Raw genomic sequence first — 26,798 nt, 5'->3', positions numbered from 1 at the left:
TGTGTGTTGTAAAGTAGTCACCACTCCAAGCTCACTCCCGTGATGGACTACAATCTCAGTATAGATGAATAAACTAAACATGAGATTGTAGTCCATGATGGGAGAGAGCTTGGAGCGGTGACTACGTTACAACACACACAGAGACCATGGGGGACAAAGGTAGTCAACCTCCAGAAGGAAGGACAGTGTCAGCACCAATTCGGAGATGATTTGAGGATCTGCAGCCGAGTGATACACAAATAAGATACATTTTTATGAATAGTTCAGATACTTGAATGCATTTTTAAGGTTTCATTCCTGAGTTTAGTGTCATTTTAAGTGCTCAATCTGTCTTGGGGGGCTAGAATAAAGCAGTTTTACTTGCATGATCCTGACTTCCATGGCGGTCAGCTCTCACCTCTCTCCCCCTCCACTCTGGCTGTGAAATGTCCCTTGGCATTCTCACGTCTCATGTATGTCAATGGGCCTGCATAAGACGTGATGATGTCAATGGTCCAAGGGAGAAGAAGCTGCGAGGACCGGTCTAGAAGCCCAGAGGGAGCCAGGATCAGGTAAGTACTTCTGCTTTATTCCAGCCGCTAGCCCAAAACAAGCACTTACCTCTTGCAGTGCAGGGCTGCCCCACTGCAAGGTAAAAAAAAAAATTGTATGTGCCCGGAGTTGTTCTTTAAAACAGCTTAGTACTAAAGAAACTATTAAGCATTGTAAATACCCAGTTAATACTGCTGCAGCCATGTTAAATAGGATTACAGAGGTGGAGATAAAACTCCAACCCTTTTGCAGGTATTGACTGTAGTCCACAGCTGGAAATTCGCCCCTTCCCAGCTAACATGACCAGGTAAGCTGAACGTCCATGTTCCCATTCCCAGAGTGCATTCTTTATCTATTCCTTCTGAGAATCTGCATGGAGGCTGGCGACCCATAAATCTGTACGATAACGCTGGTGCCACTGTCTTTCCCCTTACTAGAAACGTCTTAGCAATGTATGGAATGTATACTTTAGAAAGAGGAACTAAGAAATTCAGATCACGGCACAGCCCAGGTTGACAAAGTTCCAGTATGGGATCCAGCTTTGTCTTTACACACCCAAAGCTAAAAATTAAACATTTTGGCTAAGTTTTACTTTAATATCTGTAAAAAATAAGTAAAGGCAACTGGACTTGCTGTATTTTTCTTGAGGATGTTTCACTGGTCATCCAACCAGCTTTCTCAATTCAGAATGACTTTTACAAAAATTATCTGGGAATAAATATGGTGAATGCTGCTCCAATCCACATAATCTGTTAGTCGCAACCAGGTTTTCATTGCATTTGTATAATTGGAGCTAGGAGGTGTTATTAACCTGTCCAGAGCCAGGGCCAAGCTTGAAAAGAGGTGGGGGGGGGGGGAGGGGGGCATACATCTCTTAAAACAGCATTGTATGTGGCAGACAATAGATGCCTCCCCCCACCTCTATTCAAGCTTGGCTTCTCCATTTTTACATAAATGGCCACTTTCACACCTCTTTTAAACCAGTCCTCCTCCCTGTCTAGGATGTGTACTTGACTGTCTTCAAAGAAGTGACCTTTTTCCTTTAGATATAGGTATATTGCCGTATCCTGACCAGAGGGTTTGGCTCTTCTATGCTGTGCCATACACTGGTGTAGCTGCTGTTTTGTTTCACTGACATACAATTCTGAGCACTCCTCACTGCACTGGACTGAATACAAAATGTTGCTCATCTTGGTTAATAACCCCTCCTAGCTCCAATTATGCAGTGCACACCAGGTTGTGACTAACAGATTATGCGGATTGGAGCAACATTCACCATATTTATTCCCAGAGAATGTTTGTACAAGTCATTCTGAATTGAGAAAGCTGGTCGGATCTCCAGTGAAACGTCTTCAAAAAACAATACAGCAAGTCCAGTTGCCTAGAATTATTTTTTACAGATATACTATGACCTGGATAAATAAGAACCTTCACAGACATTTTACTTTAATGTTCAACATTACCTAAAGACCCAAATTCAACTGCAAGTGCTCCTGATGGGTCGTTGCATGTGTTACTGTGCATTGCGGTACTGTGTAGTGGTTACAAATACTGAGCTATTGTGCTGCCCTCTGCACATGTTGAGGCATGTTGACGTTTTGACAAGATGATTTCTTAGTTGCATGTACGTTAATGTATTCATCTTTTTACCTTTTATACACAGGGCTCACATTCAACTGGGGAGCCTTGTTAGGCTGGTCGGCTATGAAAGGGTCATGTGACTGGTCTGTGTGTCTTCCCTTGTATATCTCTGGAGTCCTGTGGACACTGGTTTATGACACCATCTATGCACACCAGGTAATTCACATGTCTGTCACTGATAGAATACACTTCCAACAACTATAAAGTGTATGTCTGGGAAATTAAAACAAATTGTGCAGTACATATTTGCGGTACATGCTCAATTCCCCATGTTTTATCTATGTAAATGACTCTTCAGGTACAGAAAATTACAGAGCCCCTGCCTTGTTACCTGGGCTCTGCTGACCCTCTTGCAGGCCCGGGACCGGCATTACTGGTGTCAGCGGTAGAGAGAGTGGCAAACATCATGATCTGGAAGTGATGCTGATTGCATAACTTTCAGTTCCTCAGTTGTCATACCCCGGCTTGTAAAGCGTTGCCTATGGATACTTTTGGGTACCGTATTTTGTTGCTGTTTCACGGGCACACACACTTTTTTAAACTTGGCATGTTGGGTATCTATTTCCTTGGCATAACCTCATCTTTTTTATATTTTATAAAAAAAAGTATTATTTTGTGTTTTTGTGCACTAAAATTAACTTAAAGAGGAACTTTACCCATATCCTCAAAATAACAACAAGGCCACTTTTAGAAATGTTTAGTAATGACAATCTACAAACACATACTTCTAGATAGTTGCCGGCTTTGTATTTTTGCATTCCTTATTTCACTCTTCTTCCCCCAGTCTTCTGACGGTGGCCATGTTACTAGATCTCCCCTTACTTCCTGGATTTTTGGCACATGTGACTATGACATGTGACCATGCACATCATCTCAGGGGAGGAAAATGCCTTTCCCCGAGATCTCCTGAGATTACAGATGAGATTTCCCAGCAATGCTCTGCTGATGTAACCTTCCCAGGATGTACGCTTTGGCACAATTACATCATTTGTGACAAAGTGGAGCAGGAAGGGTAAAAAAAAGAAATTGTAAGTAAAATATGTTTATCTAATGAATGTAAGATAATTTCATGTCAGCATGCAGAGCTGCATGCTAATGTCATTTTTAGTCAAAGGGGTAAAGGTCCGCTTTAATACATTCTTCTCTGAGCCTTGGAGCACAGAGGCTTTGTAGAGCTTTGCGTGGTATAAGGCCTTCATTCCTAGGTCCACATCATCCTACTTAACTAGACCTCACTAATTAGTCAGCTGTGCTCAGGCCTATGTGAGGTGACGTGGTCTCACACTTTCTGCTATATGAGAGCCTGCTGCTGGGTGGAAGGCTGACTGCTGATAAAAAGGTACGTGTACTGGTTTTTCTTTTAAGTGTCATTTTTACAGAAATTTGGGGTTTGATAAAGAATTGCGCTAATATTATGTGATGTAAAAACGGCTGCCATTATATTTTACAGAGTGTGTGCTTTCGGGAAATATATAACTCTCCGGGGAGTTTAAAGCAGAACTATAAGGTGGAGGATCGGAGCGATTCCCCGCTCTGATCCTCCACTGCTGACTGGAGGAACGGACAGGAAACTTAAGTACTAGTTTAGATAGGCAGAGCCAGCTGTCACTCACGCAGCTGGGTGGATCTCGACAGTAATGTCAGGATCCGTCCCGGCTGCGGCAGGTCTGAGTATAGCGCGAGCTGTAGCTTGTGATTTACTGAGCTTTGGGTCACGGGAGGACGCTAGTTTATTAAGAGAGACTGTGGGGAAAAGAACTGACCCCATAGTTCTCTTTTAAGTAATTTTCAGGCCTAAAATGTGTATTACAACCTGTGCAAAAAACCCCCGCAAAAAAAGCCTTGGCAGTGAAGGGGTTAAAGCTGAACTCTGGGGATTAAGCAGGAAAAAAAAACACCATTGCAGTGCGCCCTAACCACTCCGGCAGGGTGCCCGGTCACAAGAACAGCTGCACAGAATTCCAAATCCTTTGGCAGGTGACATGGTTCTCATATGTGTATAACAGCAGTGTATTATATGCTTTAAAATGTATGTAAACCCTGACAGTGACAAAGCAAATCTAAACTTGAAACTAGAAATGTATTATATTGTGGTTTACAAGCCATCAGAAGAGGTGCCTGCATTAGTTTTCTGTTGTCAGGCTTTCTTTTTCTTTTTCACATGATGATCCTGCCGTGACAAATCGCTCCTCCATTGTATTTACTGTATATAGAGAGCTATAGTTGTCACACAGGCTAGACTACAAGCATGCCTTCCTTTGTCCATCTCCTTTACAAGGGGGGTTAGGGAGATTAATAGTTTACAGAAGAAAGAGAAAGTTGTTTATGCTTTCAGTTCAGCTCGCAGCTGGAAACATGACACAGCCATCACATCTAAGGACTGGTAGACCGCAATATATGACATTTTTGTTCTCTGGTTTAGAAATCCTATATACACATCATTTAAAAGAATGTTTGTTATATTCAATAAATGTAAAAAAAATATTGGTTGATCCTTCTAGAAATCTTGTGAGCTGATAACTTCCTGTATTCATGCTAGCTGTTATCAGTTATCATTCCTAGTTCCCTCTGTGGACTACCGAGCACCTTCCCCGAACATTATGGAGGAGAGAATAGAGGTTGTAATACTATTCTGAGGTGTAGTATATGTATAGCAACTCCCTGGCTCCCAAAAAGAAGGCCACAGGTAAAGGGCACCTCACCCCAAAGATTAAATAAATAACATATAACCTAGGCAATGGTGCGCCTAGGTTATATGTTATTTGAGTTGACACCGCTGCTTCTCCATAGATGCATTGTGTTGTCACCCGGGGACAGGAAGTTTGTTACTGGCAGGTTTACCAGGTAAAGAAAAGGAAAGCCTGATGCAAAGAAAACGAATGCAACCACCACATCTAAGGATTGGTGGGATACAGTATATGACAATTTTGTTCTTAATCTTAGCTATGCTTTACATTGAAAAGCAAACTCCACTGTGTTTTTTTCAGGATAAAAAAGACGATGTCGTTGTAGGGGTAAAGTCAACAGCATTGCGATTCAATGAGCAGACGAAGCCCTGGCTAAGTGGATTTAGTGCAGCGATGCTTGCAGGACTTACACTGACAGGACTAAACTGCGAGCAAACGTTTCCATATTATGCCGCCGTTGCACTCATTGGGGGACATCTTGCTCATCAGGTAACTTTTTTCACTTAAAAAAAGTATTCGCTTCTTCCCCACCTCTCACTGCTTTCCTAAATCATTTCCACGACATGCCATCTTTCACACTTCAGTCATAATGTATGTCGGTCCCTGGAATAACTGCTCTCCGTGCAATTCACATCTCCTGCAGCCCCTCTACAGATTTCCTATATCTATATGCCATCAGGATGCCCAGGCTGTATGCCATCAGGCTTCTCGGACTGTTATCCCCCGCATGTAAATCCTCTGCGGCTGAGAGTTTTGAATTCCAGGTTCCAACCAGTACCGAAAATGATGTTATGTATATTGAAGTGCCATGACTTTGTACTATGATAAATTGTCATGTTATTGCCTTTTACCTTAAATAAAAATTTATATGGAAAAAGAAGTATTCGCGCATATGGATACCACCCCTTCCTAGCACAATACTTAACAGCTGCAGTGAAATACCAAAAGACCTATAATCTAACGGTCAAACAATATAACCAAAGTGCACAGTGCTATCTTCCCCTAATTTTCCCCTTGCTCCCCATCTACCAATTACAACGGGGAATCCAAAACATTCACCAATGAATCCTCTACAAACTGTGAGTGAAATCTAAAAATAATCAATTGCTCTGCAAAATATATATATATATAGTGAGGAAAATAATGATTTGATCCCCTGCAGATTTTGTAAGTTTGCCCACCATACAAAGAAATTAAAGGTCTATAATATTTATCATAGGTGTATTTTAAATGATAGAGACAGAATATCAACCAAAAATCCAGAAAAAACACATGATACAAATGTTATAAATTGAGTTGCAGTTCAGTGAGTAAAATAAGTATTTGATCCCCAAGCAAAACATGACTTATTACTTGGTGGAGAACCCCTTGTTGGCAAGCACAGAGGTAAGACATTTCTTGTGGTTGGTTACCAGGTTTGCACACATCTCAGGAAGGATTTTGGTCCACTCTTCTTTACAGATCTTCTCTAAATCCTTAAGGGTTCTTGGCTGTCACTTGGCAACTCGAAGTTTCAGCTCCCTCCATAAATTTTCTATAGGATTAAGGTCTGGAGTCTGGCTAGACCACTCCATGACATTAATGTGCTTCTTCTTGAGCCACTGCTTTGTTGCCTTGGTGGTATGTTTTGGGTCATTGTCATGCTGAAAGACCCATCCACGACCCATCTTCCCTCAGCCAGAACACTGAAGGAGGTTCTCATCCAAGATTTTACTATACATGTCCCTGTCCATTGGCCCCTCAATGAGGCAAAGTCGGCCTATACCTTTAGCAGAGAAACAGCCCCAAAGCATAATGTTTCCACCTAAGTGCTTGACTGTAGGGATGGTGTTCTTAGGGACATAGTCAGCATTTTTCTTCCTCCAAACACGGCGAGTCGAGTTAGTGCCAAAGACCTCAATTTTGGTCTCATCTGACCGCAGCACTTTCTCCCAATCTTTCTCTAAATCATTTAGATGTTCATTGGCAAACTTCAAACGGGCCTGTACATGTGCCTTCTTGAGGAGGGGGACCTTGCTGGCGCTGCAGGATCTCAAGCCATGGCGGTGTATTGTGTTACCAATGGTTTGCTTGGTGACTGTGGTCCCCACTGCCTTGAGATCATTCACAGGCTCCTCCCGTGTAGTTCTGGGCTGATCCCTCACTTTTCTCATGAATATCCTTACCCCATGAGGCGAAATCTTGCATGGAGCTCCAGACCGAGGGCGAGAGATGGTTATTTTGTATTCCTTCCATTTGCGAATAATAGCCCCAACAGTTGTTTCCTTCTCACCAACCTTCTTGCTGATAGTCTTGTAGCCCATTCCAGCCTTGTGCAGGTCTGTAGCTCTTTGGTCTTGCCCATGGTGGTGAGGTTTGAATGGAAGAAAGAGATTCTGTGGACAGGTGTCTTTTATATACATAACGAGTTGTCAGGACTAATCTATGTATCACATAGCCAGTCTGTGGGAGCCAGAATTATTGTTGGTTGGTAGAGATACTTATTTTACTCACTGAACTGCAACTCAATTTATAACAGTTGTATCATGTGTATGATAAAAATGATAGACCTTTCATTTCTTTTAAGTGGGCAAACTTACAAAATCTGTACGGGATCAAATCATTATTTTCCTCACTGTATGTATGTGTGTGTATATAATATATATTTTGCACAGCAATTGATTATTTTTAGATTACACTCACAGTTTGTAGAGGATTTTTTGGTGAATGTTGTAGAACTTTTTTTAACATAAAGGTATTTTAAAATGTGGGAAGCAGAATCATTTTTTGGTTTGACATATATACCTCATGATCAATACATAGCAAGGTAACAGGACGACGTATGTTGCATGACCACTTGCATGAAGGTATCTTCTATAAGTGTGCTCTATGCTTTGATTGGTCACCCATTATGGACTTCAGCACTCTTCTCCTGGGCTCAACTAGTAAGATGATTTCCGTGAAGTACTATAAATTAATTTCATAGGTGCAGATGTGACAACTTTTATATTTTGTTCCTCTTGTCCTTTAACAGATTTATACTTTAGACATAAACAATGCAGAGGACTGCTGGAAAAAGTTTAGTGCCAATCGCAACGTGGGATTTTTACTTTTCTTTGGCATTGTGTTTGGAAACCTGTGGAAAAGAAGAGACACCAGTGAAATCAAAGATGTATCCAATCACAGCTCATGATGGAAGCATGTCTGGCCAGGGTATGAGCACCTCACAGGACTGATCTTTCCCAGCTGGAATCCAGAAGCACTGATCACCCCGTGTGACTTTACATCACATGTTTGTATATTGTATATGTTCTTCTGCATAGAGCCGATGTGTGACTGCTGCAGTGTCCCGTGCCGGCTCTAAGTATTAGGAACAATACATTTTACTCTCCCAATACTTCTCCTTTATAGAGCACTTATAAAAGGAAGGAATGGCAAATGCCATTGTTGACCTCATCGTCTGCGAATACTGGTTCCCTGGCTGTTCTCATTTAGTGAATTCAGCACTTGGAGTCACTGCCTTGGACTAATTATGCAGATTAGAACCTCTGTCTTTTCCTGGCATGCTTGTTCCAGTTCAGCATCTCAGAAGTTATTGAAGCCAGGTCACACTGCAATAGTGCATGCTTTACTGCAACACACGTTAGTTCGCTGTGGTGCTGTTCATTCTGAATGGTTCCCCAGTGTACCTGCATTACAATACGCTGCTGTAAGTTATGGTGCATAAGGCAGCTCATTCAAGTGAATGGCTGCCCCAGTACAAAGTAAGATAACGTGTCTGCATTTACCACACTGCAGTTTGGGCTCTTATTTCCCTACAGCCTAAACAACTGAGCACTCCCTTTGGACTCTCTTGGCAAATGTTCTCACCTTCAGTAAAGCATACATATAAAACAGAAGCAACGGGCACACTGTGCCCATATATCGCTGCTATGTGCAACAAATACGTGTTTAGGTAAATGATATGCTTTTTGAATGCAGGGAAACATGAAAGGGCGTGCCTATTGCATGTGTTTAAAAGTACACAAAATGTCTGTCTACTTCCTGGATCATTCGCTGCACTCGCCATTTCCTCCTGCTCATCTCCATGTCATTACAGGACTTTGCAGTGTCATCTAGGTTACCAGGGGGAACCAGTAAGGAGGCAGCAGAGCAAAGATGATTCATAAAAAAAAAAATGATATATATATATTTTATTTTGTGATATTTGGGGAAGTTAGCACAAATGGTGAGCGCTTAATGACCAGTCTCTAAGCCATTTTAACATAAAAAGGACAGTCTTTTATTTCTTCAGCAACCTCAACAACATAAGATTTGCTTGTCCTTCAGCAATGGCCAATATGACAGAATCTCACCGACTTAAGGTGGGCAAATATGTACTCCATGTGTCTTAGTCCCAGGATCCCCAGGAAGGGTTTTTCATCAGCAAGACTCCTCAGAGGTACGCTCTACCCTATAGCAGCTTTCCACACCTCTCACGTGGCTCCTCCACACATCCCTCCTGTGTCAATGGCTCTCTGAAGGTGCCCATACACCTTACGAATATCGGTCGAATTTAGTTTGCGATTGCTCTTTTGTCCGATATTCGTAAGGTTGATGGGCAGTGTACAACCGCAAATACTGTACAATCAATCGACTTTTGTCTTTCCAGCAGGTTAGAAAACTTTGCTCGAATCGTACGATTTTCGCAAGGTTAGTGGCGTTTCCGTACGTCAAAATTTGTACGATTAACACTGCTCATGCGCAAACGAAAATCTGTGCAGTCGATTAATGAAATTTGTCCAGGTGATCACTGCTAAAGACGGTTAATTGAACTGTGCGATGGTCGGGGCAGGATGGGGCCGCTGTACTAAAATTTTCGCCCGATGATTGCAAGTTGTATGGGCACCTCGGGCCTCCTTGGCTGTCTCCCAGGTGCCTCCAGCACACACAGCCACCTGGCTCCACTCTGACTCCTGGGTGGAGTCCTCCTGACTCCCGAACACTGTCTGTTCCTCTACCCAGCAGGAGCTAATTCACCTAGTCAGCATCCTTTCAGGGCTGTGCACACCTGTGCAATCATCGTGTGCTGGTCACTGCTGAATCACTTTGAAATCTCCCAGTTCCAGGATCCCAAGCTTAACAAGTGTGTGTGTGTGTGTGTGATGCCAGGCCATTTGTTGTCATATTTCATTCTCAGGTTATAATTCAGCATAAATGATAAATATACTTACCTGTGCAGCGTACATGATGCATCTATGTTCAGAATCAATGAAGGGGGGTTGTATACAAATACAAATCTAATACCGGGGTTTAACCATGACACAGAATTGTTTTTTGGGGCGTTTTAAAGACATTTCTAAAGCATTGTGTGTTTTCCAAGGACAAAGCACACAATAAGCTGTTTGCTTTAAAGTGATCTTTTCAGTAACTTTACAGGTATGAATAAATTCTCGATGTGACAGAATATACAGCAGCAGTATCATTTTTCAAAACCGCTCCACGTCTCATAACTGACATTTGTCTTTGAGATCCAGCTAAGTGGCTTTGCCGAGGCTGACACAATGCCATCAATCTGGTGCAGGTAGGAGGAAGCACTTCCTCAGGCTCTTTTACCCCAGTGATCCTCCGGTGGCAGCATTGTAATTTTGTAGCAAGTTGCCAGCTGCCAGGCTGCAGCATGGGCTGATCTGTGTCAGATATTTGTAAAAACAACCAAGAACTGCACAGGCACCAGTATTTACATGACTGTGTCATCTCAGTCCCGAAAGTAGAGGGTGATCATAGATGGTGGTCTAAACAAAGATGGCTTTGTCCTTCTGAAGAAAAAAGCCGATGAAGACATTGTAAGGCGGGTGCGGGACTGTGATGTCTGGAGGAAATAATGATTAGTTTTTATTTGTATTATCTTCTTTTGGTTTATCTTTCAATAGTTCTGTTCTTGTTTTTTCCTTTATTTTTGTTTTGCTTGTTCTAAGGGTTCTGTGTGGATACCCTCGTTCCCTAAATCTTTCATACAGGGCTTTAGTTTCATTGGAATAGTCTGTTGTTTTAGAACAGTTCCTTTTGATCCTTAGAAATTGACCCGTTGGGATCCCTCGTATTAGCGGTGGTGGGTGGTGGGTGGTGGCTTGAGGCATGTAATAAAGTATTTGCTGCTGTTTTTTTGCAAAATGTCTTGGTAATTATTTGGCCATCCTCTATCTCAATAGATAAGTCGAGAAAGGAGAGTTGTTTATTGCTGAAGGTGTGGGTGAATTTTAGATTTCTTTAATTCTTGTTAAGTTCTACCAGGAACACCTCCAGGAGGTTCTCACCTCCCCTCCACAGTAGTATCACGTCATCTATATATCTGAGCCACATTGTTGCATGTCCACATAAAGTGGATGTTGGTAAACCTCTTCTAGTTCCCAGAGGCCCAGATGCAGGCAAGCATATGATGGTGCCCATGGGGCTCCCATGGCTGTGCCTCTTATTTGTTTATAGAAGATGTTTGAAAATTCAAAGAAGTTATTTTCCAGGGCAAATTCTAACAGTTCCAACAGGAACTCGTTCTGTCTTGCCATTTCTGGGTAGAATTGTTGCAGGAAAAAGTCCACAGCTTTTAGGCCCCATTTGTGTGGTATTGAGGTATACAGAGATTCCACATCAATTCCCACCAGTAGGTTGTCTTCACTTATTGTTAATTCTGATAACCTTTTCAGGACATCTTTTGTGTCTCGGATATATGACGGTAACTGGAGTAGCATGTCCTTTAACATGAAGTCCAGGTATTTCCCCAGATTTTCTAGGGGTCCCCCCATGGCTGAGACTATCGGTCTCCCTGGTGGATTGTTGGAATTCTTATGAATTTTAGGAATTATGTAGAATGTAGGAGTGTTGAATCGTTCTATATGTAGAAAGCGTGCTTCTTTTGTGGTTAGAAGAGCTGCCTCGGAAGCTAGGTTAATTTTGAAGTTGAAGTCCATGCTGAGTTTTTTGAAGGGGGAGTCTTTTAGTTTGGTATACGTATGTGTATCATTCAGGAGTCGTTTGACTTCGGTTATATACATCGTTTCTGGGAGTAGGACCACGTTGCCTCCTTTGTCGCTGCTTTTGATCACTATTCCTGGTGCTGTTTTGAGTTCTTTCAGGGCTTGTCTTTCTGCTTTTGTTAGATTATCTTTGCTCCTTGTTGACCAATCAATCTGTTTTATTTCGTTGTGTACTAGTTCCTTAAAGAGTGCTAGATGTTTATTGTTAGATACATTGGGTATTGTTTTAGATCTTTTTTTGAAGGGGGTTATTCGTTTGTCGTTTTGTTCCTCCTCTTCTTGGTTGGTAATTTCCAAATTCTCTTCTAGTAGTGCCTCTAGGTATTTCAGGGCTTGGACATCTATTTCATTAATTTCTTGTGTGGTCTTGGTGTTCCATTTTGAGGAGTCTATTTTGTTTTCATGGATGTACCGTAGGTAGACCGTTTCTTAGGAAGAGATTTAGATCTTTGAAAATGGTGAACTCGTCCATGCCATCCACGGGTGCGAAGGATAATCCTCTTTTCAGGAGGTTGATGTGATGTTGATTCAAGGGAAAATCGGTTAGATTTATGACGTTTTTTGTTTCTTCGTTTCCCTGTGGGTGGTATGGGGTTAATAGCGGCGACTTCTTGTCTTCATTATGGTTTTGTTTTGGATGCCTCTGCCTGGATGTATTATGTCTTCTCTTTCTAGGTCGTCTATTTTTCCTGTGTTTTTTATTTTGGTATGTGGTCCATCTTCTCTCATTTCTAAAAAACTGACCGATTTGGTTGGTATATCGCTTTCACTCTCACTTGTGGATAGACCTCTTACTTCTCTGTCTCTACTTCTACTGTTCCGTGCTTTTCTTCTTTGAAAACTTCTTCCTCTAATTTGAGTGAGGTCAAACTGATCCCCCCTCTCCCAGTCTGCTACATCTCTTTGGAATTTTGCTTCTTTAGATTGTCTTAAGTTTCTCTGTATTTTTTCCACTTCCTTCCGTAGCATGTCGTTCAGCTTTTTAAATGTTTCATTTTCTTTTAGATGTTCCTGGGCTCTTGCACTATCTTCTATCTGTATCTCGATGTTTATGTCTGCTACATCTCTTTGGAATTTTGCTTCTTTAGATTGTCTTAAGTTTCTCTGTATTTTTTCCACTTCCTTCCGTAGCATGTCGTTCAGCTTTTTAAATGTTTCATTTTCTTTTAGATGTTCCAGGGCTCTTGCACTATCTTCTATCTGTATCTCGAGGTCTTGCATCTGGATCTTCTCTTCTTCTACTATCAGTTTCATTGTTGTTAATCCGTGTTGTAGACAGTGTTCTTTCCATTTATCCATAAATCTCGTGTTTTGTAGGTGGTCTGCTGGTATGATCCTATTTCTTAGACCTCTTGGTATTATGTTCGCTTGTACATATGACTCAAGGGACATAACATCCCATTTTCTATTCAGGTGTTTTAGAATTAATTTTTTATGTAATCTAAATTTTTCTCTTATCTCATTTTCTAGTCCTTGTGGTTGTGTCCCATCTCTTCTGAATGCCTCCTTAATTTCTTCATCTATTTCGGTACTTAAAGTGTAAGCCATCTTTTCTGTTTTCGTATAGTTCGATTTAAAAAAAACACTAAGTGTAATTTTTGATCAGTAATTGTCAGCTGTGTTTCTCTGTTTTAACGTCTGGGGTAGAAACTGGAAGAACTGATCCTGGGATCAAGAGGTAAGTACATATGTGATACTGGGTTTGTTTCGCTCCTGGAGATGTCAAGCTCTTGTGTGTAGCCCTTTTTACACTGATTTGTCAACCCCGCCTGTAACCAGTTTAACAGTACAACAAAAGAAATGTGCGAACTGTCTTACAGATGAAGGCAGCTCAAGGGTTAATCATCGGCTGGGACAAACTGCAATGTCAGATTTTACTGTCAGATTTGACTTTGATACAATACTATTACAGAAAGAGAAAATGTGGGTTATCAGTAATAAATAGATACATTTCTTTAAAAATCTGACATTGCAGTTTGTCCCAGCCGAGGAAATAATGAATACCTGGCAATGGTATACTTAGGTTTTTCATAATTAACACATGCATGCTATCTGAAGCTATCTACTTTCAAATGCAATCTGTTTTTAACTGAAAAGGTCTACACAGCAGGGGAGGGAGAAGGGTCAGTTTGACTTAATTCAGCTGTGTGTGTAAGTTGAGCATCAGCTGTTGAGTTCTGTAAAACAGACCTGCAAAAATTCACATTAGCTCTGCAAGTAAAGCTGGCCATACACCTATAGATTATCTGCAGATGTTCTATGGTCAGATGGAAAAAGTGCCACAGATTCCTCCATCTACACTAAACTGTGTGGATGAAGGAATCTCCCACTGGGCCCAGCTTCAGAATCTTGCTAGTCGGCCCCGCTGGCTGTCAAAATATCTGAACAATCTGATTGGCTGCAGGCATTGTTCAGGTGTTTTCAGAGTCAGCGGGGCCGACTAGCAAGATACTGAAGCTTGGCCCAGTGGATGATTCCTCCATCCGCACAGTTTGGCGTAGATGGAGGAATCTGTTGCACTTTTTCCATCTGACCATAGAAAATCTGCAGATAATCTATAGGTGTATGGCCAGCTTTAGACGAGAGTGAAATGCGTCAGTAGGGTGGATGTAAGGCGGGATTGTACAACACTTGTATTTCCTGCATATAGTTCTTTTTAATCCACTGATGTCATTGGTGTGCGACTGTGCGCCCCAACTTGTTTCCTGTTGTGCGGTGGAGCTGGGGTGTGCTCCAGTGGTGGGTACCTGATGCTCCCTATTGTGTGACCAGAGGAGGCCTTGGTGGAGTGTTGTAGATTGGGGAGGTTGATGCATGGCTAAAGAAGAACTCCAGGTTTTAGAAAAATGAGCAGTTAACCCTTGCAGTACCGGGTCGCCCCACCGCAGGTGTTAACTGCTCGTTTAGGTCTAGGAGCGAAAATAAAGAAGAAATACTCACCCAATTCTCAGACCTTTGGCAGTGACCTCTCTCTTTTCCTCCGATCCGGCTGCAGTACGTCCCTCAGCATCTTCACTCAAGTTTAATAGACCTGTAGTAAATGTGATGATGTCACAGGTCCATAAAGCGCCAGAGCCCAGGGGAGATGAGGCTGTGGGGATCGCTCTAGCAGCCAGGTGGGACAGAGGATGGGGTATTTCTTCTTTATTTTCGCTCCTAGACCTAAACGAGTAGTTAAACTTTGCAGCGCGGGGCGGCCCCATTGCAAGGGTTAATGTTTCTAAAACCTGGAGTTCTTTAAGACTAGCCTGATAGTTGATAAACATGGCAAAAGGGTCCCAGAGCTCCATCTACTGGCTGGAAATAGGCACACATGAATGTGCACACTGGACCACAAATTGAAAATATTTTAAAAAGTTCTCCAATCTGAATACCCAATGAAAATATAATATCTTTAACATTGTAAAAGACTTGGTCATATTCTAAAAACACACAGCGACTACAAAAGACCATTTATACTCACCTGCCTTGCCTTCTGTGCCTCCGATCTTTGCTTTGTTTATGAGTTCCAACTGTTTGAACAATCTTCACATTAAACACTTTCCAAAGTGTCAGATGCCGGCGTCCCCCACAGCATTCTGTGGTTCCATGCGCCGATCCTTATGTCACTATTGTGTTCTGGTTGTCACAGTCAGAACTGGGGAGACTGTGGAACAATGGATTAATGTATGCTAGCCCACCCCCTAAAAAAAACTATCAATGGATTCTTCATAAGCCGCAGGTGGGAGGATTCCATTTTAATTTTTTTTTTTAGGTGCCCCTCTTGGGAGGGCTTTCCACAAGATCTTAGGATGTGTCTGTGGTAGATTCAAGAGAGCAATTGTGAAGTCAGGTACTGATGTTGAACACTGAATGGTGTTGAATGCTATTTGGATTAAGATTCAACCCAAAAGTAGTCAGCAGGGTTCAGGCTAAATGAGGTCCTCACACCAAACTTATCAAACTGTGTCTTTGTCGACTTTTGTCCACAAAGCCTTGGATTGAAAGACCGCCATGGGTATAGCCAGCCACGAGGTGTTGCAGATCTACACATTACTGTTATGTGGGGGGGATTCTGCACAGCCCTGGGTCATGTTGCCCATGGCTTTGAAGGAGCATCCACATAGCATTTTGGGGCCAACACTGTCAGACCTCAGATTCAAAGCGGTGCAGCCTATGCTCCTTCTTGAATATAAGGGTTACATGGGCCCTCCAGATGTGTGGTAGTGAAGGGGTTACATGGGACCTCCAGATGTGTGGTAGTGAAGGGGTTACATGGGACCTCCAGATGTGTGGCAGTGAATAGGTTACATGAAACCTCCAGATGTGTGGTAATGAATAGGTTACATGGGCCCTCCAGATGTGTGGTAGTGAATAGAATACATGGGACCTCCAGATGTGTGGTAATGAATAAGTTACATGGGACCTCCAGATGTGTGGTAATGAATAGGTTACATGGGACCTCCAGATGTGTGGCAGTGAAGGGGTTACACGGGACCTCCAGATGTGTGGCAGTGAAGGGGTTGCACGGGACCTCCAGATGTGTGGCAGTAAATAGGATACATGGGACCTCCAGATGTGTGGCAGTGAAGGGGTTAGACAGGACCTCCAGATGATTGGCAGTGAAGGAGTTTCGCGGGACCTCCAGATGTGTGGCAGTGAAGGAGTTACACGGGACCTCCAGATGTGTGGCAGTGAAGAGGTTACACGGGACCTCCAGATGTGTGGCAGTAAAGGGGTTACACGGGACCTCCAGATGTGTGGCAGTGAAGGGGTTACACTGGACCTCCAGATGTGTGGCAGTGAATAGAATACATTGGACCTCCAGATGTGTGGCAGTGAAGGGGTTACACAGGACCTCCAGATGTGTGGCAGTGAAGGAGTTACACGGGGCCTCCAGATGTGTGGCAGTGAAGGAGTTACACGGGACCTCCAGATGTGTGGCAGTGAAGAGGTTACACTGGACCTCCAGATGTGTGGTAATGAATAGGTTACATGGGACCTCCAGATGTGTGGCAGTGAAGGGGTTACATGAGACTGCCAGAGATATGGCAGTGAAGGGGTTACACAGATTCACCAGGTATACATTTCAGGAAACCACCAGAAGTAATACTGTTTCAGTTTCCATTCAGCAGAAGAGGAAACAGGTTTACTTTCTATTCTGCAGAAGAGGAGGAGCAGCCTGGGAAATCCCTACAATAAAAGCAGAGGAGGAAACGCCTGGTCATTCTGTCTCCTGGTCCTCGGGCTGTGCACAGTGGTGAGTACACATCTCTCATACACAGAGGAGAATAGAGGGGGATTGAAAGGGAAAAAAGGGATTGTGAGATGATTGGAGCTCAGACATGGCCGTCTTTATTCAGCAAATATCAGAACTCTTCTAGTACTCGGCGTGAATTCAATCTCTTCTACACTTAAAGTGAATTTGCTCTTTTGCAGCCAATTTGGGATAACACCTACTTTATATGTGTTACATGTTGTCATTCACCTAGCATAACTTTAAACAAATATAAAAAAATCGCTTCTTACATTTAGTCTTGTCAAAGAACCTTACTTAGCTTTCCACTATAATGCAATGTTAAAGTTGTGTTTAACCCTTTCGCAGTTAAGGGATTTTTTTAACTTTTTGCACACTTGTTATTATCCACATTTTAGGCCTGAAGATCATATCAAACCCCCCAAACATTATACGACAGTCGGCTTTACAATTGTAAACAGAGTCCTGGCGGCTAAAGCCGGCGGTTGTCTGTTTAAATGGGCCCAATGACGTAAACGGCAGCGAAAGGGTTAAAGTGACACTAAATTTGTGTATCACTCTGTAGCTGTAGATCCTCAAATCATCTCTGAATTGGTGCTGACACTGTCCTTCCTTCTGGAGGGGGGCTACTTTTGTTCCCCATGATCCCTGTGTGTGTTGTAAAGTAGTCACCACCCCAAGCTTGCTCCTGTGATGGACTACAATCTCATGTTTAGTTTACTCATTTATATTGAGATTTGTGCTGAGTCCATCACAGGAGCGAGCTTGGAGCAGTGACTACTTTACAACACACACAGGGACCATGGGGAACAAGAGTAGCCCCCCTCCAGAAGGAAGGACAGTGTCAGCACCAATTCAGAGAGGATTTGAGGATCTAAAGCCGAGTGATACATAAATTAGATAAATTTTTGTTAATACTTGAATACATTTTTAAGATTCAACTCCTGAGTTTAGTGTCACTTTAACATAAAAGTTAGTCACATTTAACCTAATTAACCCTGCCTGTACTGTACTGGGAGATTTCTTTATTAGTTGTAAACTAGATGGGGGGGGACCTGACCCGCATCCAATGCAGCAAGAATTTTTGGAATGTGAGGATCATAGCGGCGCCTGTAACATAGTAACAATTTGATTCTACAGTGGAGATAGTAATGAGTATAATGCAAGGTTAATATTCATGTGTCCCCACAAGGATATTTTCTCTCCACTTGTATTGGTGACCACTGTCTCTGGGGCAGGAAGTGAGTAAGGAATCACAGATCGCGCAAAAAATCTGACAGCCGTTCCAATCACCCTTACCCACTTTTTGCAAACAAAAACAAAAAGTTTTGGCTAGAGATGGGCTTTAAAGCTGTCTAAATACAAGAGTTGTGTATTCATACTTGAATCTTGGTAAACTTTGTGTATTTCTTCCAGATCTGTGCAGTAATCCAGTGCAAAATGTTGCCTCTGTGCAGGAGCTTCCTGTAATAAAGACCGGTCACTGCTGCTCTCTCTTCTTGTGCAGGACTGGTCTTGTCCTGTTTTCTGCAGGCAGCCTGTAGTGGGTGGGGCCTGTTGGGAGCCTCCGACAGCTCTGCTTTCTGCATCGGCTAAGTACAACACAGTGATGATGTGCTGTATGGTAATATCTGGGTTTACTGAGCATTTGGTGCACACAAAGTAGATTGATATCCTTTGTGACTATTGAGGAATATACAGTATTTAAATAATTTTTTCTTGTGTCCGGGTTCAACTTGAATAAGTCACTTGGTATATGTGACAGGCTCTCTTTTTTATTAATGCTACAGCGCCATTTATGAGCAGCAAAACATTCATTGTTCACCCTTAGCAAGGTAAAAGTAAAAGTCTTGTAACAATGTTTTTTTTTCTCTTTGCTTCTTTAGGCTCCTGGCAAATCATTTGCATTTACCTTTAACACTTCAACCAATCAACAGCCTCCATTAATCCTTATAGCTGCAAGTCAGCAAATCAAGCAACACAAAGCTCAGAAGTATCACCAACTATCACTGTTCCTAAAAAAAAACCACCCAGGATCTGATCATGGAGACAATACAGGAAGCTCTGCAGAAGATAGGTAGAATCCAAAAGCTTCCTTTGTTGAGAGTTTTTCCATTCGCAAGGTCACATGTCACTTGAAGATAGAGCATAGGATTGTAGGGGGTACCCAACCCCCCCCCCACTCCATAGATGTGTACTTGCCTCAATCAGACAAGAGCATGTTTCTGCTGTTTGTGTTCACCAGCGCTGCAAGTCTTCACTGTCCTGGGCGGACCTCCACATTACGGCCCCATATATGTCCATGAGACAATCAGAGACGGACCCATAGAGGTCTGTGGGGTTGTAATGGCCAGGAGAGTGAAGGATATAAACAAAAAGCAGAACCGCAACCATCAGCTCAAGGAGGGGGGTGTGGGGTAGGTAAGGTTAGAGGGAAGAAGGCAAGTCCAGGTGCACATGAGTGCTTCTTTTTTTTTAAAGCTAGAACAATCATCGTCCATAATCACCCTGCAATGAATCACTAGAGACTTCTACATATAGGGAGCAATGGAGTGTAGCATGTAGTAGCAATTATCCTCTAATGGTAGCACAGTGCTCCATATTTGTGCCATCGCTCAGTGCTACATGCAACTGCAGGTGTATCGATCACTAGCAGTGACGCACAGGTGATCGCCGGTGTTAGTGCTGGCACAATTGTGAGAAACACCCAGCCATAAACTTTCAATTGGCTGACTTTTTAATTTTCTAGCAAAAATGAAATTAACACAAATCTTCTAGGGGGTGATAAAGAATTATTTTTATATACATGCTCAAAAGTGTTTAATGATCAAATGATAACAGATATGAGATTTACTGAAAATACAAAACATTTCCCATGATTAATTCATTTCAGATCTCTCTGGTGGTTTCCCTGAGGCTTCAGCAACACCCTTGGAGCACAATTGTGATACCATTGTAAGTAAGCCTCATTTTTTTTAATTTACATCTATTTATTGCTATGGATAATTTTTAAGTTATGATTTTTATATACAGAATTGTAATATTTACCACCTGCCCCAGTGTGTAATTGGGCAAAAAATGGGGTAAGAACATTAGATTGGTATAATTAGGTTAAGGATATAAGATTGGATATTAGTATAACTAGAGTAAGAACATTAGATTGGTCCTATGTAGGGATGCACCAGAATTTTGGCCAACAAAACATTTCAGCGGGGTCACCCTAGGGTGCTATCCTGATTTTGACTACAAACACCTTCTTATTTCTATTACATGGTAGGATTTATAATTGTAGTTCAGCTGGGAACGCTGATAACATTGTTTGAGGTTTTAGTTCAGCTCACAGGAAGTTACAAGTAGGGATGCACCGTAAATTCAGCTTAAAATGTTACTATGGGCAAAATGCGGATAGTACAAAAATGGGCGAAAATGCGGTACATCCCCAGTTTCTCTCCTCCCCGCTGGGCATCGGCTGCAAGCTTCGGTCTATGTCCCCTCTGCTGCTCTTCCCTGCCTGTGTCGGCAGAGGCAGTGGGGATCACAGGGGACATAGAGCTGATCCAGCAGCTGGCACCCAGCGTGGAGGAGAGAAGCTGTACTCTGCCCTCGCCTGTCCCGCTTCATCCTGCCACTTCACTCTCCGAGGCGGATCCTGGGAGCTGCCATTCAGTTAAGAGCAGAAAGAGGAGCCGCTGAGCAGCGGGCACAGCGGCACCTAGTGGCTGCACAGAGGTATTGCACCCTTCTGAATACTATCAGTATCCAGAGACACTAGACACAGGATGGAGAGCAGGGAGGATCAGTAAATATGTGAAATATTTGCTGATCCTTCCATGTACTGCTCAAACATCAGTGGGATCAGTTCTGATCCCACTGATGTTTGTAAATAACCAAGGACAAAGTGACTGTGTCCCCAATTCTGAATGAATAGGAAGTGCTCTGCATCATTGATTGTGGGCATAGTAACTATTTGCTCAGTTTATGAATGGACAGGAGCAGCTTGGTATAGCGGCTTCCTGTTCATCATAACACAGGCTGCAGAAAAAGAGATTCAGGACTCTGTGTCCTCAATCTCTTTTTCTATATCAAAAGGGAAGTATCAGGGTATATTTTCCCAAAGCCCCTAACAGTAAACTAAAAAACATAAAAATGAAATAATAAAAAAATTATTTTAACATTTTAAAAAGATTAGAAAACAATTTAATTTTCGGATTCAGTTTCAGCCTGACAAATTTTGACATTTCGGTTTCAGTCTAAAAATGTAATTTCGGTGAATACCTAGTCCTTTGTGTAGTTATACACAGTTATGTGTATACCAGTTATGGGTAAGAATACTAACAATGGCCATGGGTTTGTGTGTCTATGAGGTATGGATATTAAATGGGTTATAGGTTTTTCTGTGCATAAATGGGGACAGGACTTTAGAATGTAAGCTGTTTTGGAGGCAGTCTGAAAAGAAATCACTATTAAATACATAAATAGTAAAAAAATAAATTTTGAAATCACACATAATTAAGCAAACATCTTTCTATTTTCATATTCTTAAGGTACAACCAGAAAATGTTCTGAGTCAGCAGTATGAAAATCGTATCCGTCCCTGTATTGACCTCATTGATTCACTGCGGGCGCTGGGGGTGGAGAAGGACCTGGCCTTACCAGCGATCGCGGTCATTGGTGATCAGAGCTCTGGGAAAAGTTCTGTATTGGAGGCTTTGTCTGGAGTGTGTCTCCCCAGAGGCAGCGGTAGGTCATTCTTGCATATGTTATATTGAATTGGTTTGTCATGCCATATTGGCCTTAGTTTCCTCCCACTATCCAAAAGCAATGTGGCATGTTGATTGTCATCAAATCAAATTGTCCCAAAGTGTGTTGTGACCCAAAAGTGTGTAGAGACATTTAGCTGTAAGTTTCCTCAGGGTCAATGAAAAATGAAAATGGTTCATTGTAGAAATATGTGGGTGGGAGCCTTGTGTTTTTAAATTGCAGGTCCCAGGGCACTCCAGCCTTCATTGCCTAGGAAAGTCACTGACTGACGCATAAGTATTCAGAATGAGATTTCAGATTAACTGGGTGCATACTTGTTTCAGATCAGCAACTAATTCCTGCCACAGTCTGTATATCACTTCCCTCAGCATGACCCTCCCCCATGCTGGGGTTACATTAATAAACGTCCTTCCGTAGGGAACAGCTGACACTTCATGCAACTGGTGGATCTTAAACCTGGCTGTCATTGATGGTTCAGGTGCCCACTAATGATTGGCACCCCATCAAAGGGGTTCCTGATCATGTGATCACCATATCAGCTATGAATTATTAAAGCCAAATATTCTATATTTCATACAGTTGTTTCAGATGTGTTAGCAATCATCAGTGCAGTGCATATGAATGACATGTGAATACCGTCTGTTCTAAGAAGGCTCTACTGTGCAACTTGCATAACAAGATGTTAGACCTGCGACCTGAACGAGCGCTTAGTTTGCACATTTAGCATTCTCTCCATGCAATCCACCCTGGCCCAGTAGCCATACAAACTCATTCTTCACAAGGAGCCCTGATGAAGGGGAACTGCTGAGCCCCCAAAATGTGTTAGATACTTTCATGACCTTTTTGTGGCTAATAACAACTGGACTTGCCCAATATTTGTGGTGCCCTAATTTTAATATAATATATGCATATTTAAGAAATAGAAAGACTACACTCTCAGACCAGTGGGAGTCATGCTGTACCTTTGTCACCCTACTCTTTTATCATCATGACGACATATTAGGCAAAAGAAGGAAAGGTTCTGTTGGTTCATGGGTAGAATGAGGATAACACACTGATTTATTTATTCCACATGTTTATGACGCTGAGGGGCTGACTTATAAAGTACAAAAGCAAATGACAACATAATGACAACAGAAACTACCCAAATGACCCTGATCAAAAGTTTACACACCCTGGTGATTTTGGCCTGATAACATGCACACAGGTTGACACAAAGGGGTGTGAATTGCTATTAAAGGGAACCATCCTCACCTGTGATCTGTTTGCATGTAATCAGTGTGTGTGTATAAAAGGCCAATGAGTTTCTGGCCTCCTGACAGACCCTTGCATCCTTCATCCAGTGCTGCACTGACCTGTCTGGATTCTGAGTCATGGGGAAAGCAAAATAATTGTCAAAGGACCTGCTGGAAAAGGTAGTTGAACTGTATAGAACAGGAAAGGGATATAAAAAGATATCCAAGGAATTGAGAATGCCAATCAGCAGTGTTCAAACTCTAATCAAGAAGTGGAACATGAGGGGTTCTGTTGAAACCAAACCACGGTCAGGTAGACCAACTAAACTGTCAGCCACAACTGCCAGGAAAATTGTTCGGGATGCAAAGAAAAACCCACAAATAACTTCAGGTGAAATACAGGACACTCTGAAAACATGTGGTGTGGCTGTTGCAAGATGCACAATAAGGAGGCACTTGAAGAAAGATGATCGAGTCGCTAGAAGAAAGCCATTACTACGCAAATGCTACAAAGTATCCCGCTTACAATACGCCAAACGGCACAGAGACAAGCCTCAAACCTTCTGGCACAAAGTCATTTGGAGTGATGAGACCAAAATTGAGCTTTTCGGCCACAACCATAAACGCTACATTTGGAGAGGAGTCAACAAGGCCTATGATGAAAAGTACACCATTCCTACTGTGAAACACGGAGCTGGATCGCTGATGTTTTGGGGATGTGTGAGCTACAAAGGCACAGGAAAGTTGGTCAGAATTGATGGCACGATGAATGCAGTATGTTATCAAAAGATACTGGAGGACAATTTGCATGCATCAGCCTGGAAGCTGCGCATGGGACGTACTTGGACATTCCAACATGACAGTGATCCTAAACACAGGGCCAAGTCGACCTGTCATTGGCTACAGCAGAATAAAGTGAAGGTTCTGGAGTGGCCATCTCAGTCTCCTGACCTCAATATCATTGAGCTACTCTGGGGAGATCTCAAACGTGCAGTTCATGCAAGACAGCCCAAGAATTTACAGGACCTGGATGCTTTGTGCCATAAAGAATTGGCAGCTTTACCATCTGAGAAGATAAAGAGCCTCATCCACACCTACCACAAAAGACTTCAAGCTGTCATTGATGTTACAGGGGGCAACACACCGTATTAAGAACTGGGGTATGTAAACTTTTGATCAGGGTCATTTGGGTCGTTTCTGTTGTCATTATGATTGGAAAAGAGTAAACCCAGTTGATTGATAATAAATGGCTTCAGCCAAACACTACCCATGAGTGACAGAAAGGTTTTCGTGTTATCATTCATATTTTCTGAAAAATGGCCAGGAAATCATAAATTCTGCCAGGGTATGTAAACTTATGAGCACAACTGTACATATGTTCCAAAATGGAGGCTCTCATAGATTAAAGTTACGGGTCCACCTGTCAGTTTTTCAAGCGAACCCGATTGGAAGTCTATGGGCAGCCGGGTTTAAATGGACGAGCATCCGTTTACACCCAGTTAGTTTCGGCTCGGTCCGGTAAAACAGACGAATCATTGATCGGAAGTAATCTGGTGTAAACTAACACATGCCCGTTTACATCAGATTTCCCATAGGCTTGCATGGGGTCCGGCACTTTCAGTTTTTACTGTACAGACACGGATGTCACAGCGGTGACATCTGATATGTGCCGCTCTGATCAGAAGAGGATCTGTTGACGGATCCTCTCCTGATCGGCCAGTGTGAAAGGGGTGTAATATACAAGGAGTATCTTGGATCTCTGCAAAGAGATCGCTGCTTCCACGTAGAGAGCAAGGTCCTTCTCTGCAGCATGCCAGCAGGCTTTTCTTCTCTGGCTGTGGCTGCTTTTTAAACAAATTAAAGTACAAGACTTTGCAGACGTTTAGTTTTCATGCACCTGGAATATATTTAGCTGCTTTATTCTGACAGTTCAGTTTGGGCTTTAAATTACAAATTAAATGATATGATGCCGAAAAACTTAATGATAGTAATTTATTCTCACTCTGTGCAGGTATCGTCACACGTTGTCCATTGGAACTCAAATTAAAAAAGTCTGCCAGTGGTCTGGAGTGGTCTGGCAAAATAAGCTATGAAACTATTGTCATAGACCTTAAAAGCCCAGCCGCCGTGGAGGATGAAGTCAGGAAGGGTAAGTTCTCTATGTGGCTGTATAGATGTCATTTTATGACAACCATCACTTAATTTAATGTCATAACAGGGTTTATAAATAGCCTGACTATGCTGATATAATAATAATACAACTACCTGACACAGGTTACATTTAAGGCTCTTGATATTGTACTGGCTGCATCCAGTTTAAAAGAATAAAAAGTAAAATGTCTACTTAAAAGAGAACTATGGGGTCAGTGTTTTTCCCCATAGTTCTCCTAAGGGTCACGGGAGGACATAAACTAGCGTCCTCCTGTGTCCCAAAGCTCAGTATATATTTTCTTTTTTTTCTTATCCAAAGCTCAGTATATTGCGAGCTACAGCTTGCAGTACACTGAGACCGCCGCAGCCGGGACGGATCCCGACATTACTGTTGAGATCCACCCAGCTGCGTGATTGACAGCTGGCTCTGCCTATCTAGAGGTAGAGCCAGCTGTACCAGCCCCCTCCCCCGTCCGTTCCGCCAGTCAGTGCTGGAGGATCGGAGCACGGAGGGGGGAATCCCTGCAAGGAGCCGTGAGTGACAGTCACGGCTCACTGCAGGGAGATGATCGAGAAGTGAGCGAGCGACGGTATGTGTACGCTCACTTCCCGATCTATAGAACCGACGTGTGACAGTTTCATTGTCACACGTCGGCTCGAATTATGAGGATGAGTGATTTTCATTAATAGTTCTCCTTTATCTTGGTTACAGAAGATGGGTTACAAAATAACAGTCTTAGCTTGGTTCCAGTCCAATCCTCAGCAGAGTCTCGTAGCCCACAGACACTGCAGGCTGCCAAATTTAAGGGTCAGCGATGATGATGACATAACCAACAATGACTTCACCATCACAAAAGTTGGGAGTTGGTTATGTGCTGCTCAGATCAAGTTGCCTTCCAAATTTTGAGGGGCAACTTCGTCAGCTTAATATGTCACTGAGCTAAGTGGTCAGCTAGCCGCTGATAACTTTGTTTCTCTGTAGTTGGCAGATAACTCTGTGAGTTCTGCAGTATTTCTAGTTGTATGCAGTTTAATCTCCTAGTTTGGTATGAAAATTAAACATTCATTTAGTATTAATTATAAAAGGTGCAAAGTCTGTACATCGTCCAGCATGAAGACATTCCTGACATGCAACATTTTTGTAAAAAAAAAGCTGTACCTATCATCTTTAACTCCACTAACTTAAGCCTTGGTGCCAGGGGCGGACTGACAACACATGGGGCCCCCGGGCAATACAAGATTATGGGGCCCCCTTGTGCTCCGCCCATATACAAGTCCCTCCCACATGCCCCACCTGCATAGACATTCTTGTGTCACAGAAATTTTTTCTCCACATTATTTTTCAAATAGTGGGCCAATTCACTAAGATGAATTGCCGGGGAACTGGCTGTCCATGCTTCTGGGCTGTGAGCTGTGGGAGGTTAGTGGGAGGGGCCGGACAGTGTCAAAGTCAGTGTTCTATAATTTTTCTCGATCCTATACATTTTCTCCACTGTGTCACTTCCAGTGGGGCCGAGTCATCCGAATCAGCTGTTTTCATGACATGCGCACCTGGAAGAGACGC

The 26,798-nt window shown here is 42.6% G+C and overlaps 2 protein-coding genes across 2 annotated transcripts in view; both read left to right on the top strand.

Annotated features, from left to right (window-relative positions):
- COQ2 (coenzyme Q2, polyprenyltransferase) overlaps positions 1–8,141 on the top strand; it is a 23,012-nt gene extending 14,871 nt beyond the window's left edge. The window contains exons 5-7 of the mRNA XM_018557460.1: positions 2,195–2,328; positions 5,160–5,348; positions 7,873–8,141. Coding sequence (XP_018412962.1) covers positions 2,195–2,328; positions 5,160–5,348; positions 7,873–8,031 — 482 coding nt within the window. The 3' untranslated portion in view covers positions 8,032–8,141. The remainder of the gene's footprint in view (positions 1–2,194; positions 2,329–5,159; positions 5,349–7,872) is intronic.
- Positions 8,142–16,658: 8,517 nt separating this feature from the next.
- LOC108787800 (interferon-induced GTP-binding protein Mx-like) overlaps positions 16,659–26,798 on the top strand; it is a 29,420-nt gene continuing 19,280 nt past the window's right edge. The window contains exons 1-5 of the mRNA XM_018557445.1: positions 16,659–16,809; positions 19,333–19,497; positions 19,981–20,042; positions 21,632–21,827; positions 25,095–25,232. Coding sequence (XP_018412947.1) covers positions 16,659–16,809; positions 19,333–19,497; positions 19,981–20,042; positions 21,632–21,827; positions 25,095–25,232 — 712 coding nt within the window. The remainder of the gene's footprint in view (positions 16,810–19,332; positions 19,498–19,980; positions 20,043–21,631; positions 21,828–25,094; positions 25,233–26,798) is intronic.

The sequence above is a fragment of the Nanorana parkeri genome, unplaced genomic scaffold (genome assembly GCF_000935625.1).
Source record: "Nanorana parkeri isolate BGI_ZX_2015 unplaced genomic scaffold, ASM93562v1 scaffold284, whole genome shotgun sequence".
Lineage (NCBI taxonomy): Eukaryota > Metazoa > Chordata > Amphibia > Anura > Dicroglossidae > Nanorana > Nanorana parkeri.
The sequence above is the reverse complement of the archived record's forward strand: the minus strand, read 5'-3'. Positions and strand labels throughout refer to the sequence as shown.